This window comes from Eptatretus burgeri, chromosome 13 (genome assembly GCF_056783735.1).
Source record: "Eptatretus burgeri isolate ZD-2024b chromosome 13, Ebu_testis_v1, whole genome shotgun sequence".
In the NCBI taxonomy this organism is placed as follows: domain Eukaryota; kingdom Metazoa; phylum Chordata; class Myxini; order Myxiniformes; family Myxinidae; genus Eptatretus; species Eptatretus burgeri.
Window position 1 is genome coordinate 23,998,715 of NC_140973.1, and position 20,084 is coordinate 24,018,798.

At 39.5% G+C, this 20,084-nt stretch overlaps 1 protein-coding gene across 12 annotated transcripts in view; it reads right to left on the reverse strand.

Annotated features, from left to right (window-relative positions):
• Nucleotides 1-20,084, reverse strand: part of LOC147014075 (sushi domain-containing protein 3-like) — a 106,159-nt gene that overhangs the window by 56,073 nt on the left and 30,002 nt on the right. For 2 of the 12 annotated variants that reach the window (XR_015050633.1, XR_015050634.1), the window contains exon 3: nt 2,015-4,002. The exons of 1 other annotated variant lie outside the window; for it this stretch is intronic. Coding sequence is in view for 9 of the 11 variants with exons in the window: in XM_085851714.1 (XP_085707840.1) it covers nt 2,015-2,228 (214 nt within the window). In the remaining 2 variants the exon portion in view is untranslated. Of the gene's footprint in view, nt 1-1,203; nt 1,253-1,374; nt 1,671-2,014; nt 4,003-20,084 lie in introns of those variants that run through there. 9 more of the 12 variants (XM_085851714.1, XM_085851716.1, XM_085851720.1 and 6 more) reach the window with 8 other exon arrangements.

A 20,084-nucleotide genomic window follows, 5' to 3' on the forward strand; every position in this document is an offset into this window, starting at 1 on the left:
ATTGGACCCAAAATGTTCTCCTGGATCAAGCATTACATGGCGGAGGTATGCACTCTACCGAGTGCCCTTCTCGTTCCTCGTGTTATTGAGGTAGGCCGGAGAAGGTTTTTGGCCCAAGTCTCTCTCAAACCAACCAGCTAGGCCTGATGTTCAACTAAAGTTGATTTTGGCAGGAATTTGTAATCTGTTCAGTGTTCAGTTTTGGTTCAGGACAACAGCGATGTCAACTAATCTTCGTGAATGATACTTGGGATCTTTAAAGTCCACCAACGACCATTGCTGGCAGATTGGACGCTACAGATTGGTTTGGACAGAGATTGGACAGATTGGATTGAGTCAAACGCCAATCTGAAAGATGGCGTACTATATCTACAGAACATCCTGCCTGCAAAACACCAATTTTACAGTTCATCGTGTGGTCAGGAATCAAACCCAGCCTAGATGGCGCAAACGTAAATATGCTCCCTCTGCACGGTTCTGTCGGACAGTCTTAAACAATAAATTAATGCTGACATGCTGAGACAATGAGGGAGGGGAGGACAGTATATCTATTACAATTGATCTCTGATAACACGGATCCAATGGCCTTGGCTTGACTTTTTTGATCATGTAATTTAATCTTAACACCCCTGAAATAACTTATTACTTCACTTTCAACTAAGTAGTAAGTCGACCACTTTCATGGTTGTTCCCCATTGTCCACTAAATAAGGCCGACCTGGGGAATAAGAGACTGTTCAGCACCACAAAAGGCAGACACAGACCTCTCATAAACTGATGAGGAATCCTCTTTTTATATATATATATATATATATATATATATATATATATATATATATATATATATATATATATATATATATATATATATATTCCTTTACTTGGCCCTCAGTCAGGGAAATTCATGAGTGTATTGGGTTAATCACTTGTGTGGCTGTTGATGTTTGCATCTTATGTACACAATAAGTTTTCCAAAGTAATTTCGTGTGAAAGGAGACACAAATACATTTTGAGCATCTTGCACTTATAGTCTCAAGTTCCATGAACAATTTTAACTAAATATTTCACTTTCGAATTACACCCCTGCTGGATTTTGAGGTCAGCATTACATCTTTCAGATACCTTTTGGCATAAATCAAAATAATATACAAGAAACCCTCTTATTACAAAATCATCAGGGCATTTTGTAGCGTGGAACACATACGACTGCAAGAAGATGGTGTCACATGCTGTACATCTACAGCCACCTCCATCTGAAAGAGATGGAGTGGCAATACGATCAATCACGTCTGGGAATATGGATCGGGAATGGCAGGAATGGAGGAAAAGGCAAAGCAATATACAAGAGCTGCCACCATATCTATTCCACACTTACCAAATCTGAATCTGGCTGTCCTGCGGAATATCATTGATTTGATGCTTTCATGGGTTCAAACACAGTGACGTCGAAGGACGTGATACCGGTAGATTTCACTTGGAGATTCATTGACAACATAAGTAGTTAGACAATAAAAGTAATGAGGAAATTGATCTAATTAAAAAAGGCAAATTAATTGGATTGGGCATGTGTCGTGAGGAGATGGGCTAACAAAATTTCATTTCAGGAACTAATCTTATTTTACTTCTCGAATGTAAGATGTGCTAAGCTACAAGTGTATTGCGACATTGTTACGCTTTGCGACATATTACTTTTCACCAACGGGAACAAAAACATGAACACAAAGAGCATTTACGCCACTTCCTGAAATGATATCAGCACTTACCTCTTACACTTATTAAATGTGTGCTAATTTGGAGTTCAACTTTCATTCAACGTCAGATACTCTTTATTTTCTAATGATAAAACGCATTCCAAACACATAAACACAGAATTCAATAGGATTTCTTAGAACTGTAAATGTTTTATCAAAAGACTGTTTTTATGATTATACTTTGGCATTTTCCTGATACAGCACCGATGTCAATATTGAAATATCCTTGTGGAGTTTAGCATGCCACGTGATGGTGTTGCTCACCTGCCATTATCCCGGGTTGCCAACTACACGTTTTAGGACGTCTCGTTATAAAACCGAAGAACAAGTGAAATGGCCACAAAAGGAAATATCTCGACGCGCAGAGGCACAGTTGCTGGACACAGCACTGACAGGAGGTTGGCCAAACCCAAACTGAAACCCTCCCACTTGCCACCCTTTCCTCTTCCCACTTCTTTAATCTTTCCCAAACAGACATTGAAGGCTTTATCTCTCCCAAAATCAGGGGTATGCTAAAATTGTGCTCTCTACTGTTTGTTTTTTTCTGGACAATATTTGTCAACTAATATTATTATACAGTATTCCACATACTGTACAAAGGGTGTTTCAAAAAGAGTGATGCAACTTTAAATGTTTATTTACAAAAAACAGAAACCTCAAGAATGTGAACCAAACATTTCTTGAAAGCCTATGACATGGTATTTTCTGTCACTGATTGCTATTGCAGGAAGTCACTGTTGGAGTTAGTGAGGGCCCAAGGTGTGAAATTGGCATTTACGAAAAATCCTTGGAATTGACATTCTCGATGTGTGCCCCTCCGTGGTTCAGACAGGCATTGATCCTGACTCCAAAGTTCTGTCAAACGTTTCTGTAGGTCTCATGTGACACTGCCTGGAGGTAGTCTGACACCTCCTGCTTCAGATCATCCAGTGTGGCAGGGCGGTTGGCGTACACAGAGCCCTTGGCAGCTCTCCAGAACCAGTAGTCCAGAGGGTTCAAGTCTGGGCTATGGTGTGCCCAGTCATGAGTGGTTCCCAGGGCAAAGAGGGCATGGACCGGTAGCGCTCACTGTTGATCATCACCATCCTGCAGTTGTTATTCTCAAACCAGTAAGGCCCTGGAGTTCCCCATTTGGCATTGAAGGCGCAGAACCATGTGACCTTAGTCTCTTTCAGGTACCTCTCAGTGATCTCATCAGGTGGTTCTGCCCCCCAGAAAATGTTGTTGTGGTTGTTGATGGCACCGTTCAAGTGGAAATGGGCTTCATAATTTAATCAGATCAGGTTGTTCCAGTTTGGGTACCGCTCCATCCTGTCACTGAGCCAATTGCACATATCAAGTCTCCTTCTCATGTCATCTTGACTCAGTTTATGCCTAATAGAGATGATGTATGGGAAAAGCTTCAGTTCCTTCGTGAGGATATGCCAGACTGATGTTGGTTTGATGCCGAGCTCCCGGGTGTGCCGGAGGTGGGACTTCTTGGGATTGTGTACTGCAGAATCCTGCACGGGATGTTGGCTTGACTCTTGGTTACTGATGCTGGCCCTGCCACTGTTGCCCTTGCTCTGGTTGTGCACTGTTCCCTTGTGCTCAAAATGTTTCACAATACGTTGAACAGCACAATTTGTGGGTCCATCACGTGTTCTGAGGTCGTATTCCCAGCAGAATCTCCGGCGGGTGTCTACGACCGATTTAGTCTCATACCACAGAACCACCACTTTTGTGTTCTGCTTCACTGTCAATGGCATAGTTAAGCTATGGAGCTCGAAATCCCAGGCAACAAATACCACGATAACACCACCAAACCATGAAAAGGAAAACAGTATCGGTCAAAAAAACAAAGAAATGGCAAGAAGTCAAAGTTGTATCAATCTTTTTGAAACACCCTGTACATGTAAATGGATTTACTTTCGAGGAATTTTTTGTCGTCATTCATTTTTGAGGTACATCCATTTTATTATGTTTACAAAAGTACTTTAAAGGTGCCATAAACTTTTTATATGATGAAATGAAAAAGTGCAGAATGGGTTGGTGAACCTTCGCTTATTTCTCAGATATTTCCTTAATTGTCTTCGACCTACTGGTCCCCTCAGTGTGGCTGTGCCTTTTGACGGCACCTGTGTAGACATCTTGCTGGCAGGTACGCATCCATTTCATGTCCTGTACGTTGATGTCTTCGTCATTCATAAACTTGATGCCTCCCGGATGTTCTTTGAGTGTTCTTCAGAGATTGAAATCACAAGGTGACAAACCTGCACAATATGGGGGGATGATTTAGAACTTCTCAAACTATCTCCGCGAGAGGAATCATCACATTTTCTGTGTAAAGACGAGTATTATTGAGTAGTGAAATCCTGGCCATCGTCTATGTATTGTCTCACATTGTTGTGTAAGAAGTCAATGCAATTTCGTGTGTGGATGGTTTTTCCACATTCAAGAAATTCCACATGAATTAAACGGTGAAAGTCATAGAACAACTTATTTACATCATAAATAAAGAAAACAAATGCTTTGTTATAATTATGGCTTCATCTCTCTCTCTCTGTCTCTCTCCTGGTTGCATCATTGGTTGGGACGTGGCTATGCCGCTGATGCAGTGTCCCCTTTCCAGTACACTGGTGCTCATTTTGCCGACCTCGGAAGGATGAGAGGCATAGTCAACCTCCTGGTGTATATTAATTCAGCGGCCAACGGGAACTTGAACTCAGGATCCTAGGATCCCAAGCCACCACCCGAACCACTAAGCCAACACCAGGCTTATATTATGGCTTAATTAAATATAATCACTGAAGAGGTGGAAAAAGGCCAAAATGTGCATGTGATACACAGCCCCAAATCTCAAATTGTACTAACCTTGGAACAAATAATGCGGTCATTTTCTTCTGAGACATCAGCTTTCACCCCCGCAGCATCAGCGCTATGAAGGTCTCGGGACACCAGGAGTGAATGGATCTTCCAAGCAAAAAAAAGTAATCACAGTGCGAGAAGTGCCTGTGCACTGGCCGCAAATTCTATGTGAATCATGTGTGATTGGCAAGTTGATTCCAACAAAGTTGCTTCTGAAAGTACCTGAAACCTCCACCAGAAAATGACGAGGTCATTTGGACGATCACTTCTGTGTTGTATCTACAAACCATCAAGCTAAAATATGCAGTTTGGTGTCTATCTGTCTGTCTGTCTGATTGTGATACATTCGGTCATTACTGATCGAATTTCAAATAAACCTAACATAAGGGGAGTACGAGTCACACAACGGAGGTTGTAGCAACTTCATTTGACGCCCTCCCCAAGGGGGTTTTCCACCTTGGATGAACTCCGTGTTAAGGTGTACTCGCAGGGACTTGCAAAACATCTGCACAATGTAAAATGTGACTTCAAGTCCTGCCCCCCCCCCCCCACAAGCTCCAAGTCATCAACCTGCCCCTCCCAACCCTCAGGCATGAATCCACTGATATGAATCTGGATGAAAAAGCTGATAAATCAATTTTTACCATTTTCAGTAAATAAACAGATGTTTGGTACTACAGAACTTCAATATGGATACAAACAAACACGACATAATCGTGACCGAAGCTTTTCGTGCTGCAATCTTCAGGGTAAAAATCGCAGCAGGTGAAGGAGGAAGTGAAGGCGCGTGCTTTACACGCAGGTCTTAATAAGGTCGATGCTGATTGGTTCAACCGTAATGACATCATGGTTAATCCGAACACCCATTGGTCAACTCATCATCTTCACCTCGAGCTCCCATTGGCTGGAGCAGAGTTCGTCGATGATTGACGTTTGCAACCGCATCCTGGAGAGAGGGGGGATGGGTTTCCCCAAAGGTCCATTCACCATTTGTTACTGTACTTCCCTTGATCTTTCCATGCTGAAAGAGACACAGAGATCGTACAAATTCCTTTTGACGACATAATATTGGATCTTTTAAGGTGTTTCATCGGTGTTTCATAAACACCGATCATAGGTGTTTCTTTTTGAATGAGAATGGTGTATTGCAAGATCCATGATTTGGCTGTTGGGTTGAGTCATTAAAGACTTGTTTCTTACTCCACTGGCTGATGTGGGTCCTACTCCTGTGGCTGCGTACTCTCACCACCCCTATATGGTAAGCATGACGAGTGTGCCAAATACCCCTCAAGATAGTCAAGGAGGTCTTCATCCTGCAGTGGAGTGAAATAGGTAGTTTATGGTTAAAGTATTGTAAGGCCCAAAAATCAGCAACAGTATTCGTATCCGCCACATCCCACCACCCACTACCCCCCTTCCCCCCCAAATTTAATCTTCCTGCTTTTGACACGCACCTTCAGGAGTGTTTGTAATCTATCATGCTCACCCACCTCTGAGCCATCTTGCCGGGGTTCATATCTCGGCTGAGCTATAAATTATTATCATCCTGGCGTCTTACAGGCAGGGCAAGGTATTAATGCGTGCGCCTTCCCTTGGATGGACGTTGCCAGCATTAGTTGGTGGACGTTAAAAATCCAAGTGAGTCCTTCATGAAATTCAGATGAGCTATATCGCAAGCACCCACACCAAATTCCAGCCAACAGCTCCTGCTCTAACCCACAAGGGGCATTGCATCAATGGCACAGCCACGATCGCAGCAATGATGCAACCTGCAGCCACAGGCTCGATACGACATGAAAGCTGTAATTTACAGGGCAAATGCCTCTTAAGTGTACCTTGTACCTTTGTTACCTGCGCCACCAAAGGTAAATGGGGGTTCCCGTATGTTTTCACCCCTGTCTGTTTGTCACAAAATTTTTGGACAGTTTTCAAGCAATCATTCGGAATTTTTTTGTGTACTGTTAGTATGTAGTTGACTGGCCAAGGAAAGCATCGCTTAATTTTGGTGAAGATCTGAATCCGGATTCGGATTCGAGAATTTTTCAAGTGATTCTTCACAATTGAGGGATGGGGGACGAAAAACAATATATAGCACAATATAGCGAAAAGTTATGGATGGATTCCGCAGAAACTTTGTGGACCAGTCGGGTGTGTGAAAAGGACGAACTGATTTAATTTTGGTGAAGATTCGAATCTGGATATGAGAATTTTTCTTAAGTGATTCTTCACCATTGAGAGATGGGGCCAAAACCTATGTATATTGTATGTCATGACATCTCGAAAAATTGTGGATGACTTGTGAGAAAACTAGGTGGATGAATTGGTCAGGTAACAAGAACAAGCCGATTCGATTTTGGTTCAGGTCCGGTTTCAGATCCGGCCTGTCAGTGGGATACAAAATGTGAACTGTTCAGCCTGGCGGAGGTACATGCTCCACCAAGTACCGTTCCATTTCGCCAAGTGTCGCGATGTGAGTGATTTTTTATTACTTGCAAAATCTAAGATTTTTCAAGTATATTGGTTAGTTGATTTTGTTATTCTGTCTGTTGGGTCACTGAAATAGGTGACCCTTATTGTCAGCAATTCTGTCTGTTTGTTTGGATGTTTGTTCGTTTGTCATCAGCATAATTGGTAGTAAACGTGGGCGGATTTTGACCAAACTCTGGTGGAAGGTACATCTTATGACCTAGTGCTTTGGAAATTGTGATGGTTGCTAGGGACGCTTTGGTTCCCTAGCAACAACCGAAAAACCTTCAAAATCGGTACCGTTCATGCGAAATCAATTCCGAAAACCATTATCCCACGTAGGGTTATGAAATTTGGCACGAATGATCTACAGGTGATGCTCTATCAAATATATTCCGGTTTTTGTGATATATGGAATACTTTACCCTCAGCGCCCCCTACAATTAGGGTATGCGCGAAAATTGGCCAAAATTGAAGGCCCCCTAGCGACCAGGTGAGTGCATCGATACGAATGAAACTTTGCAGGTTCATGGTACTCAATGAGTACTACAACTTTGCCTCAGGACATATTGACCGATTTCGCTTAGGTCAGGGGTCAAAGGCCAATTAGTGCAAAAATCGATATTATGGGAGAGCTGGAGGTGCCTTCGCGCTAAATGCTACTCCTCCTCGGGTTATGGTCGGATGGTCATGAAAATTCACACTAATCGTCTGGAATACATTGTGCACAAACAATCGAGCCGGATTTTCGATTACATCTTTGTTCACCCACAGCACCCCCTAGAACTTTGGTGATTTCCGATTTCAAACCGCATTTTCGGTACTTTTCATTCAAATGGATACCGAGTAGTTATCAGGAGGTGGAACTGGATGAGATTTGATGTGCATAATCTTAAGGTGATTCTCTATCCGCTATACGACATCCATTTTGTTCTATATCTTATAGTTTCCATGCTCGGCAACCCATCGTTGCCTACCGGCTTGTCTGTCTGTTTATCGCTTGCAGGTCACAAATTAAAACCGATCTTCATGAAACTTCCACAAGTTGTAGAGGTAGTCTCACCTGAACTTTGATTAATATTGTCAATTTTAATCTTAATGAAATGGACAATTTGATGTATCCATGGCAACCTTTGGAGAGGGGGTGGACTTTGCAAGTATCGTGCTCTGCATGACATATTTTTCTTGTTTGTTTGTTTGTTACTTGCCAAAATTGAAGATTTTTCAAGTATATTGCTTGGTTGCGTGTGATCTTCTGTTTGTGTGTTTGTTTGTCTGTTTGTTTTTATGTTTATCACCTTGAGGTCACAATTGTAAAACGATCTTCATGAAACTTCACCACATGGTAGAGTTTGTCGTAAGCAAAAAGCCTATTGTTTTTGAGGTCAAAAGGTAAATATAGGCCAAAGGTCAACAAATTTATCAAATTTCTAAAATCCTCATCCGATTGACTTGAACTTTGAAGAAGAGTTGCATATTTGGTCATTGAATTCAACCACCTATAATTTTTTAGGTCAACATAGGCCGGCTTCCTAAAATTGTCATTTTTCATCCGATTGGCTCGGGATTTTAAGAGGAGTTGCATATTTGGTTGGTCATTGAATTCAACCACCAATTTTTTTTGAGGTTCAATTTGTTTTATGGATTTCACAAGTATCGTGCTATGTATGACATATTTCTTGTTTGTTTGTTTGTTTGTGAACAAAATATCTCAAGAAGTTGTGGACGAATTCGGCTGAAATTTGGTGGAGAGCTTGGATATGTGACAAGGACAAATGATTAAAGTTTGGTGAAGATCCGAATCCGGATCCAGATCCGAGATTTTTAAAAGTGATTCTTCACCGTTGAGTGATCGGGCTAAAACGATATATCGCATGATAGTTCAAAAAGTTATGGACAGATTCGGACGAAAGTTGGTGATTAGTTGATTAGTTGACAAGAACAAGCTGATTGAATTTTAATTCAGGTCCGAATGCAGATCTGGTCTATCAGTGGGATACAAAACGTAAGCTAATAAACTTGGCGGAGGTAAGCACTTGGTGGAGGCGGAGGTAACTAGAAGGGCGGAGGAGTTTAGTATGCCCTTCTTAGTTTTAGGATGAAATTCAATCCGAGTAAACCTGTTTTCTCTTATGTATTTCCTTCTATTTGTTCAGCATGTTCTTTCCTTATATTTGTTCAGCATGTTCTTTCCTTATATTTGTTCAGACAAGCCAATTTTTTGCAGTGAAGTCGAGTCAACTGAGCAGATATGTCAATGGGAGAATTAGTCCAACCGATAGTTATTGTCGATATTTTCAAAGATTTCTCCAGCTAACGATATTTGGCTTTTTCTCGTTGGTTTTAGAAAATTTGAAAATCGTTAAACTGGAAATCTTTTACATCAAAACAATTACAGATATCATGTTCCCGTTGCTGCATATGAGTCTTGGGAGTAACTGCTGAAATCGATCTATCTGGGTTCTTCTCGACATCTTTAACCTTGTTCCTTTCACACTTCTCTTTATTCAATAAAATTATTGCTTTTTCTTTTCTTTTCTTTTTTGTTAATTTTCCCCTCTTTTATCTCTCTTTTGCTTACAAGCTTTCCCTTTCTTTATCAGTCTAGGGAGAAGTGAATTATTGCAAAAAAATTTTTTTGCAAGGTTCACTTGGTTGTATTTCGATTAGTTTGAAGGTTGAGGAGTCGCAGCTGAAACCAAAATCCTATCCAGGTTCCTACTGATGACCCCATCTTTTCACTTTGCTTATTCGGGTTCCTTCGAATAATTCCAATGCAGTATTTGGTCTTTCATTTGGATAAATAATCGCACACTCGTGACACATTATACGAATCAGCAAGAGCAAGTCCAAGGATGTTTAATGCAAATATGGAATGTATTTTCCTTCGAGATTGAATATCAGCATGTGCAAACAAAATTTATAGGCAAATTTTTCATGCGCGTGTGGACAGATCATCGTTAATAGACTAGTATGTGCTGCCGAAGCATTCTTCTTGGACAGCCAGATTAACCTCCCTTCCGTATGACAATGTAATGTCCTGCATGCAAAACACCAGGTATAAAGTCCGCAGTCAAATCATATTCTGTTAGAATTGAAGGTGAGTCCGTTGCACCTCAGAGCCCACCTGTCAGTCAGCCATCGATATTTTTTACTAGCTCAGAGATGCAAACCAGAGTGACAATTGTACTTCGTGAATGAATTGACATGGTAAAATGAGGGTATCTGTGTTAGGAATACAAACAGACTGCAGAGTGAATGCTTTGTGCTTGCATATGTTTGAAAATTCACCAACTACCTGTAGGAATGGAAAATCTCACAGGTTTCATCCAGGAGCAGGATTACATGAGGATCATCTGTATGCATCCCTCCTTCGTTATCACCATCTTGCAAGTCTCTCACCAAAACATTCACCAAGAAATAAAGGAATATTGAAGAAATGGACATCTGTGTATATTTAATGTCTCTGTTTGCATCTATCTGTACGCGGCCATACTCTTTCCGAGTGTCGGCCTGACTGAAGCAGTCACTCAGCAGAAAATACGGTGGATGGTTTGCCATTACCTTTACCAGTGGTAGAGAATTTGGAAGTTTCTGAGGGTACTTGCACACAACGTCCTACTTTTTTTTCAAAATGCACAATGTGATCTTTGACGTCCAGCCGGTTTGGACACAAGCTCATTGGACACCACCAGACTTACAAGATGGCATATTCACTGATGTGATCCCTTGTCTGCAAGCACCAGGATGACAGGTAATATAGTAGGTTCCAGAATCAAGCCTATATTAGACATTTCAAAGGTGAGTGAGTGCTCTACCTAGTGCTGGATTAACCATTAGGCAGACAAGGCACGTGCCTTAGGGCCAGCCAAAAATTATTTTTACATTAAATATTTGTCTTTTTTGTATTAAATATTTTGTTCTTGAATCAGTTCATCTTTTGTCTGGGGTCCATTTCCATGAGCCCGAGATCTAATTTAAAATTTTCAGGCCATTCTCTAAAATTTCAAAATGTGCCTTTGGGCCAGCCGAGGCTTAATCCGGCACTGGCTCTACCTCTGACCTGGACTGCCAGCCCTTTGTGTACTTATGTAGTATTTATTTTATTGCAGATGCTCTATTGTGAACATTTCATATTTATTGTTTAAATGCCATGCATGACAAGCTTGTGTGACTTTGAAAAACATTTTGTTCACATGTACTTCACTAAGCATATTGTCATAGGAGACCATTGTTATAAATAGGAAAGCATGAAGTTTGAATGGGAATAAGCTGCAACTCAGTAAGCACAGCTTGTTCTGTAAACTCTTCATGTTACATGTCATTCAAATTGATATTTAAGTGTGGTCCACAATGCATGTTGAACTTGGTGGGGTTTCATTGCGAGTTTGCTTTCACCAAATAGCCGGTTTGTTTATTAAGGCATTGCACACAGAGCATCTGCACTTCTAAAGCAAGTGTCAGGTCGTTCATCATTTGGAATAAAAGTGTAAAACATTATTTCAGTGAGTTTTCAGGCATTTCTGAAGCATTTAATATTCCTTGACCACAAACGATGGATGAAATTAGTTATTTGGTGCTCTCTGTCATCTTAGTTATGTCTGCCTGCATGACGAGCCAAGGTAATTGGTTTTGTATATTTAATTGGTTATTTATAACGAAATTACTTCAATATTGTTTCAAGTATATTGCTCAACCCGTTTAACCCTAGTGACCGTTTTACAAGCCGCTATTCAAACCTCCATATACCCGAGCGGCCGGTATACCGACCGCTATTCAAGCCTCCATATACCCAAGTGGCTGGATTTTTATCCAGGGTGCTCAGGGTGGAGGAGCCGAAAGTCCAAGGAGCTTTGGGTTCAAAGGGTTAAAACATACAAAAAAAAATTCGCAAAATTTGGCTCAAATACTGTTCTTCACAAGACTAGCAGATACCCATCTACAACGGGTATGGGGGACAGGACGGATCACAATACTCGGTTACGGTAGTTTCTTTGGATGTTTTGCACTGCATTCAACAGCTCAGTTCATATTGGTGGTGTGTCTGGGTGTCCATGGTAGCGTGTGAGCCGGTCGCTTTAAATTGCTGACCTTGACACATAGTGCCGGATGAGTAACACAAACGATTTGACATATTCATCGTTTCTATATTACCTCCATCAACAGATTAACAACATGGCAGGATAAAAGTCGTAAATGCTGAGTTGAACAAAAGTCCTGAACTCATGGACTTAGTTAAGTAAAGCACGTCATCTGGGACCCGGCCATCAGTTTGCCGCCGAATGCTGCTGATTGTGACGTCAACAATTCCTTATTTGAAAATTCTATCTATATTCAAATTTTTGAATCTGCTATCACCTGCGTAAATACATGAAACACATAATGTGAAGATTTCAGAAGTATGAACAGAATGTGTTCAGAGAAAAGTGTGTTAGAAGTTCCAGGCTTACGCCCATTTTATTATGATGATGCCTGTATTCATCCTACTGTGTAAATACACTGACTGTCTGCGATACTTGTATTCATGTCCAGGTTCCCAATCTGCTCTCGAGAAATTAAATGAATTCAAAAATTCTTTGCAATGTGAGAAATCAAAACTGTGGATGTACAACGACTGTGAGTTTCATATTTTGCATCTTAACTTGACTGGGGATGAATAGTGCAATGTATTTATTATTTAAATTAAAAATTAATATAATATAAGATATTATTTTAAATTATTTGTTGTTGTGTCCCTTTGCCCACATATGCAATCTTTCTTTGTTGTCTGGTATTTTTCTATGAAGTATGAAAATGGCAAGTCGTACCCATTCATAAAAAAAGACAAACTGTCGCTTGTAAATAATTATCGTCAAATTTCCATTTTGCCAAGTTTTCAAAAGTATTCAAACGTCTTGTCTACAACAGCCTTTATTTATTTATTGCATTCAACAATTCACCGAATGCATGTCAACATGGTTTTGGAAACTTTTATTCTACTGACCTAGCACTAGTTGGTTTACTCAACTATTTAAATTTCAGTCCACTGCAGGAGGAAGGTCTCTCTCAACATTGTTCATGCTTTTATTTTCTCAACAACTCAGGGCAATTGCACTCCAGTAAATGTTTCAATTTCATCTCTCATCTGATCTTTGGTCTTTCTCTGTTCTTTCTGATCCTTTTATAGATTGACAATTTGCAATTCTAGTTACCTCCACGACCGAAGGTGGATGGAGGTATGTTATCACCAGTGTCTATCTGTCTGTTTGTGAACAAAATATCTCAAAATGTTGTGGACGTTTTTGGACGAAATTTGGTGGAGAACTTGGGGGATGTGACAAGGACGAAATGATTAGATTTTGCTGAAGATGTGAATCCGGATCTGGATCTGAGAATTTTTTAAGTGATTCTTCACCATTGAGAGGTAGGGCTAAAACGACATTTCGCAGGCTATCTCAAAAAGTTATGGACGGATTCGGACAAAATTTGGCGGCTGAGTTAGTTTGCTGAAAAGAACAAGCCAATTAAATTTTGGTTCAGGTCCGAATTCAGATCCAGCCTATCAGTGGGATACAAAACGTAAACTAATCAGCCTGGCAGAGGTATGCTCTCTACCGAGTATCCTTCGAGTTATCCAATAGTTATCCATTCCCTTGCTATGTGTCCAGCCTCTTTCCATTTCAGTCTTATGATTGTGACCATTCCTTAAAAAAATTCCTATCTGATCAATTGGCTTCTCATCCCTTTGGTTATAAGTAGGCAGCACTTTACCATGGCTGTTTGGTCGGTGATACATTTTTGCCCCCATTTTCATTGTAAGAGACCACGTTATGCAGTTCTACATCATTGCTGGTATCATGCATTGATTGTAAACCTTTCTCAGATGCAAAAACATTTCTCTTTTCATGAACCAAACCCATTTTTATGAGATGGCCAAAGTAAATTGCAAGAGGAATATGAGAGTGTCAAGGGTAATGCCAATCTACATTGGTGGACTATTTGAATACTCGGTTTTATCAACTGAAAGATGACAAAGGTATGCCAGCCATTGTGAGAAGCAAAGCAAAGCTTGCGTTGCGGATCTTGTCCCTGACATCGGAACAAGGCAGGCTCTCTGCTGAGGACCTCTCTAAAAATAATTGTATTGGTTTCTTCAATTTTGTTATTATTTATTTGAATTTCTTGCTTTTTTGCATTTCAGTTGAATATGCTTTTTTGCCTTCATCAATGTTTAATTTTAATTTTCCTCCATTTAGCTGTTGGAAAACTCCAAGCATGTAGTGATCAATTTCAGTGACATCGTGTCTCCCAGTCTAGACACTTCTTTCAATCTTGATGTTGCCACAATCTATTTTTTTGTGTACAATGTCGAGGCACTTGGATGAGCTAGAACATGGAATGGACCAGGATATAACAGAACAAGGACAGGGAAAAACACATTAACAGCAGGGATGAAAGCAAACCTCCACACTCTCGTTACCCCAATACGTTACATGCTTTTTATGCCTATGGAAGCAACTTTCACATTCTATTCAATCTTATTCTTCCCCCCAGGTCTTTAAGACAGCTGTTCACCACAACCTCAGATCACCCCCCATCCAAAACCATGGTCTATTTCTATCCGCCGCTCACCACTTTCCAAATTTCCAGTTTTTCCTTCTTGAGAGTTTCTATCTGTATCCATCTTGTCCACCCCATGCGTCCTCCCCTACCCTTCATTCCTCTCCACACCCATTGTAGCTTTCACTGAATTTGCAGTTCCATGTGGTGTTGATGCATAGGTGATGTGGTGTTTTATGATTGTATTTGATCCACACTATAAAGGATTAAAACAAAAATAACTAATACATCTAGGCATAAAGGCAATTTGTATTTTCATGTTTTTTTTTTCCCCAGAAACTGATTTATTGCATGAAGGTGATAGATATTGTTTTGAATAAACTTCTAAAAGCTGCTTACTCCTGTGGTTGGTTGTTGTCCTATTCAATTCTGAGCCTGTTATCGATAATTTTTGTGAACAATTTGTCATAAACTGGAAAGGAGCCTAAATGGACATTAATTCTTCAGATTTATGTTTTCCCTTTTTTGTGAATCATTTCCAGCTCAGATTTCTTCCAAGTTATGGGGATTATTTTGCCATCTTCCAAGTTCTCTTTTTAATTAGTTTTGCTAATGTAGTACTTGGCAATACACCACTGTCCTTGAATGAACGTATAGCAATTTAATATTAATTCTCCAGGGACCTTTTCCTTTTTTTTTTTTTGATGCAAACTGGATCTCAATGGAATTTACCAGGAGCCTGGCTTCATTGTTGCTTTTTTTTGTTGTACTTCAACTTTTCTGCAGAGTTGTTCATAAAATTATTAAATTATTCTGTACATTTAATGATGCATTTGTGATCGTGCTTCCATTTTCCTTTTGGAGCAAAAATCTCAGCAAGTCTTCCGAGTTCTTTCTCGGCTTTTAAGCTTCTGTTCTTTTATTTATTTTCCAATTCCTGCTGTGTTGAAGTTTCTAATCCCTTCTTTAATCTTCTTAAGTGCTATTTAATTCACAATACTCAAATTTTCTTTCATTGTGGCACCTTGATTCTATTCCTTTCTTCATAAAGTTGATTATTTCTCATAACTTTTTTTTTAATGTATCTTTTCCTCTTTTTGTATTTGCTTGAGTTGCATCCTTTATCACCTTGGTTGATGGCTGTGCCCATCTCTGCTCTCTAAAAAAGCTTTCTTCTTGCATCTGTCGTCTCATGCTCTTTACTCTGGGCTTTCAAATCGACTGCCCACTGTCACTTCATGGTCTCTCCATTTTCTACTGCTCAGCTTTATTAATCCTGCTATGTTGTTTTCATGTTCACATGAAAACATGTGAATGTTCACAAAAAAACATGTGAAAAAAAAATACACTCACAATGATACGGTTTATGATAATTCCGATGATACTGTGAATGGTTTAAATAATTATTTTACAAATATTGGCAGTGAAGAGGTTTCCAAAATAACAAAGAATACAAAAAAAAAAAATTAAAGATATTCAAGTTGATTCAACCCTAACCCTAACCCTAACGGTTCACAAACAACTCTGTACACATTCACTTGCAGTGACTCTCCTTATAATGCAATATATGTATGTATTCTCATGTAACTGTTTTCTCTTTGGTCTGCCGTTTATTTATTCACCCTCCGGTACATGCTCCTTGCTTCCACAAGTCTCAACACCTGTATTAAAACATGCTATTGCTTTATGTTGCCATTAATACATTATTTCCTTACGTAAAATACTTTGAATATCTGTCAAGTTTCTGGAATTATCAATTCAATCTCATTTACTTTGAGAACTTTTGTTTTTGCGATCAATTGCGGCTAAACATCATGGCCATTATCAAAATATAATCTTCCAATATGTTATTGTGCTTTGCAGCAGCAATATGAAAGAGTCGTCAACACTCAACAGTTATACTGTACTTGATCTTTCTATTCTGCAGATTCCCAGGCATTTGGATCCAAGATATTTGCAACACCAATACAAAAAGGGGAATACATTTACATCGAAGGTACATCATTGCAGCAAGTAATTTGGATACTACTTTAAATTTTGGTTATTATTTGCAGCAAGGCCCCCGGTACATGCTCAAGGATGTAAAGCAATATTATCAATGTATATGTTGTGACAATGTGTTTAATATATTCAGATGCTTTGATAATAGTTTTTTTTTGCATTAAAATCGAGAAGAACTAAAGAAATTGTGTTTATGATGCTTTCAAAAAGTTCTTTCCAAACTTATGCAATAAAGATGATTAATTTGGAGTAAAGATCCACAATATATATATATATATATATATATATATATATATATATATATATATATATATATATATATATATATATATATATTATTCAACAAAGAAAAAGTTAAACGAATTATTGCAAGTCCCACAATTACATTAACAACCTGTCGAAAATATAAATGATTTGAATTTGGAATTGAAACTTGGGAGGATATAAACTCAGGAGGATATGTTATTGTGTAATGATGTAAATTATGTTTACAATCTCTTTCTCCAAAAAAAAAAATCATCACGTGGATTGTAATATTCCAAAAATGCAACAAAAGAAAGGTGTTAAGAGAGCAAGAAAACATAGGATTACAACTGTAATTTTGAAATCAATTCAAATAAGAAATAAACTTTGCAAAGTTAATTTCCAAAATCCTGCAATTGTGAATTATGATAGGTATAAACAATACAGGAAAAAGTTGACAAGTATATATAATCAGAGATTCCAAAGAAATATACTTTTTGAATAAATTAGAAAATGTCAGAGGCAATATGTCTGCAACTTGGAAAGTGATGAATGATATCCTGGGTAAATCAAAACAAACCCAATTACAACAATAATACACTCACAATGATACGGTTTATGATAATCCCAATGATACTGTGAATGGTTTAAATAATTATTTCACAAATATTGGAAGTGAAGAGGTTTCCAAAATAACAAAGAATACAAAAAAATAAAAATAAAAAATCATAAAGATATTCAAGTTGATTCATGTACTACTTCATTGTTTTTCAACCCAACCGACCGAGGTGAAGTTTTGAAAATTGTTGACTCGCTTAAAAATAGTAATTCCTTTGCTCATGATGAGATAATTACTAATTTGTTGAAAAATATTGTTTCAAATGTTACATCTCCCTTTGCCCACATATCCAATCTTTCTTTGTTGTTTGGTATTTACCATCAAGTATGAAAATTGCAAGTCGTACCTATTCATAAAAAAGACAAACTGTTGCTTGTAAATAGAGTACTTAGCATCTGACTTCCATTTGGTCAAGATTTTCAAAATTATTAGATCGTCTTGTTTACAAAAGTCTATTTATTTCTTGCATTCAACAATTCACCGAATTAATGTCAATATGGTTTCAGCATGTTTTATTCCACAGACCTAGAACTAGGTAATGTCCTGGGTAATCGCTGATGCTCCCTTTATGAATATGCATCTCCAGCAGATGAGACAGAAAGAAAGGAGGAAGAACATGTGAGAAGATAAGCTTAATGATGTGTAAGGAAGTCTGTAAATGTTACTGCTACTGCTCTAATAACTGAGCTTGGCCTGATGCCTGGTTCTTTTGTTCGAACAGTGCTCCACTCCATAGAATCTATTCCACTCTGTTCTGACTCGTTAGCTCTGTTCTACAGCTCCGCCAAGCTCCGTCAGTTCAACCACCATCCAAGACCCGACCATGAACGCACCAATTGTGTGGAACACATGCATTTTATAATCCCCTGGCGAGAGAAGAGTTTAGCATTGGATCAAGCGGGTCGATAGGCGTTTCCCAGTGTCCCCATTGGCGTATGGATGATTATCATGTCTCTGGCCCCACCCACATAAGGGTACACCCATGAAAATGGCCCTATTGGGCTCTGGGCTGTTCCACACAGCTGAGCTCCATGATTAATGTGGGAGTGGGGTTTTCGGTCATGCTCTCTGTATATCGCCCACCAAATGGGGGCCGTAATTGAGGGGATTGCTAGGGCTACAGAAATGATGTTGAATGGAGTCCAGCACACACTGGTGGTCCAAGTGGGACATTTCACTCTTTCATTCCTCTTCTTTCCTGCCTTTGGAACAAACTCCTACACTCTCTTCACTCCCACTCTTCCTTCCAGGTCTTCAAAACAGCTGTTCATCACCATCTCTTATCTCCCCCCATCCAAAAACCATGATCTTTTCTATTCCCGCTAATCAACCACAAACCCACCTCCTTCAAATTCCCTGCTTTCCTTCCTGAAAGTCCCTGTCATGTCCATCTTGTTTACCCTGTGTACCCCATCCCATCCCTTTCCCTTCCACAGATCTCCTCATGTCTCTGTTCCTCACTGTTTTTTCTTCCCCCCCCCCCTCTTGTCTCCTGCTCCCCTTGTTGTATGTTCTGCGTGTTAGCTCTCATATGAGCCTCGACAGTGTATACAGAAAAGAGCAAAAAAAAAAAGCTGCACGTCCAGATGCGAGCATCGACAATGGTGTGCCGCACTCCCCCATTCCCTGTCTGTCCCAAAAGGGAATGGCAGTCATCGGTGGTGACTGTGGTCGAGGCGATGGTAGCGTTGGCGTAGCTATGAGTTCTGGTATGGTGGTTCGTGGTTGTTGTGGTTGTGATCATTCGTGGTGGCTGTTTTTTAAGGTTGATGGTTAGGGTGGAGGCATCAATGGTGAATGTAGGTGAGCTTGGATGACATTTAAATGGTGTGATGGTTATAATACAGGAGTCTTGATGGTGTATGAAATGTTGTAGCGTTGGGGTTCGAGTATGATGAAGGTCGTAATGAAATGCCAATTGAGTTATGGTGCGCATTTCAAATGGTTTTGACGTGTGTATGCTCATGAACTGCCTGTTTGTTATGATCTTTGGTGTGTATGAGAGGCTCGTGTGTGCAGAAGCAAGATAGGTAAAGAGTGGGAAGAAAAACCTACCTAAAGCCCACACAATGCATATCGACCCATAAACCCATTTCACATAAGGGAAGTGTTATCTAAAACAAATAATAACGACATAACTATCTCAGGAACCGCCATATGCTGTGTGACATTCCTATGGGGGATGATGGTTTCGCAGAACCATCACAATATCGAGTTGTTTTTTTTTCCTGCAACAATTTTAACTGAAAATTTTCTACATGATACCTCTTATCAATTTGGAGCCTGAACTTATCAACACTGGTATTTGTTTGTTTGTAAACAGTCCACAACATTACAAGTGCTTGTTGATAACATGACTGAACACGTCATTTATGTTCAAAGAAACCAGGCAAATAATGTAAATTTTGCACTGATGTCCTGCTTTGGCATCACAAGATCACGTCTCACAACATTCGCATGTTTCTTGTATTCCAGGCTTTTCCAACTTCACGTATATGAATGTGGACTATGACACAGTTACATCTTCAGGGAAGTCCTTCACGTCATTCACTGTCAGTGTGTACCAAAACCAAACACAATTAAATATGTTAATCTATGAATGCAGACAAGGGTTGTGCC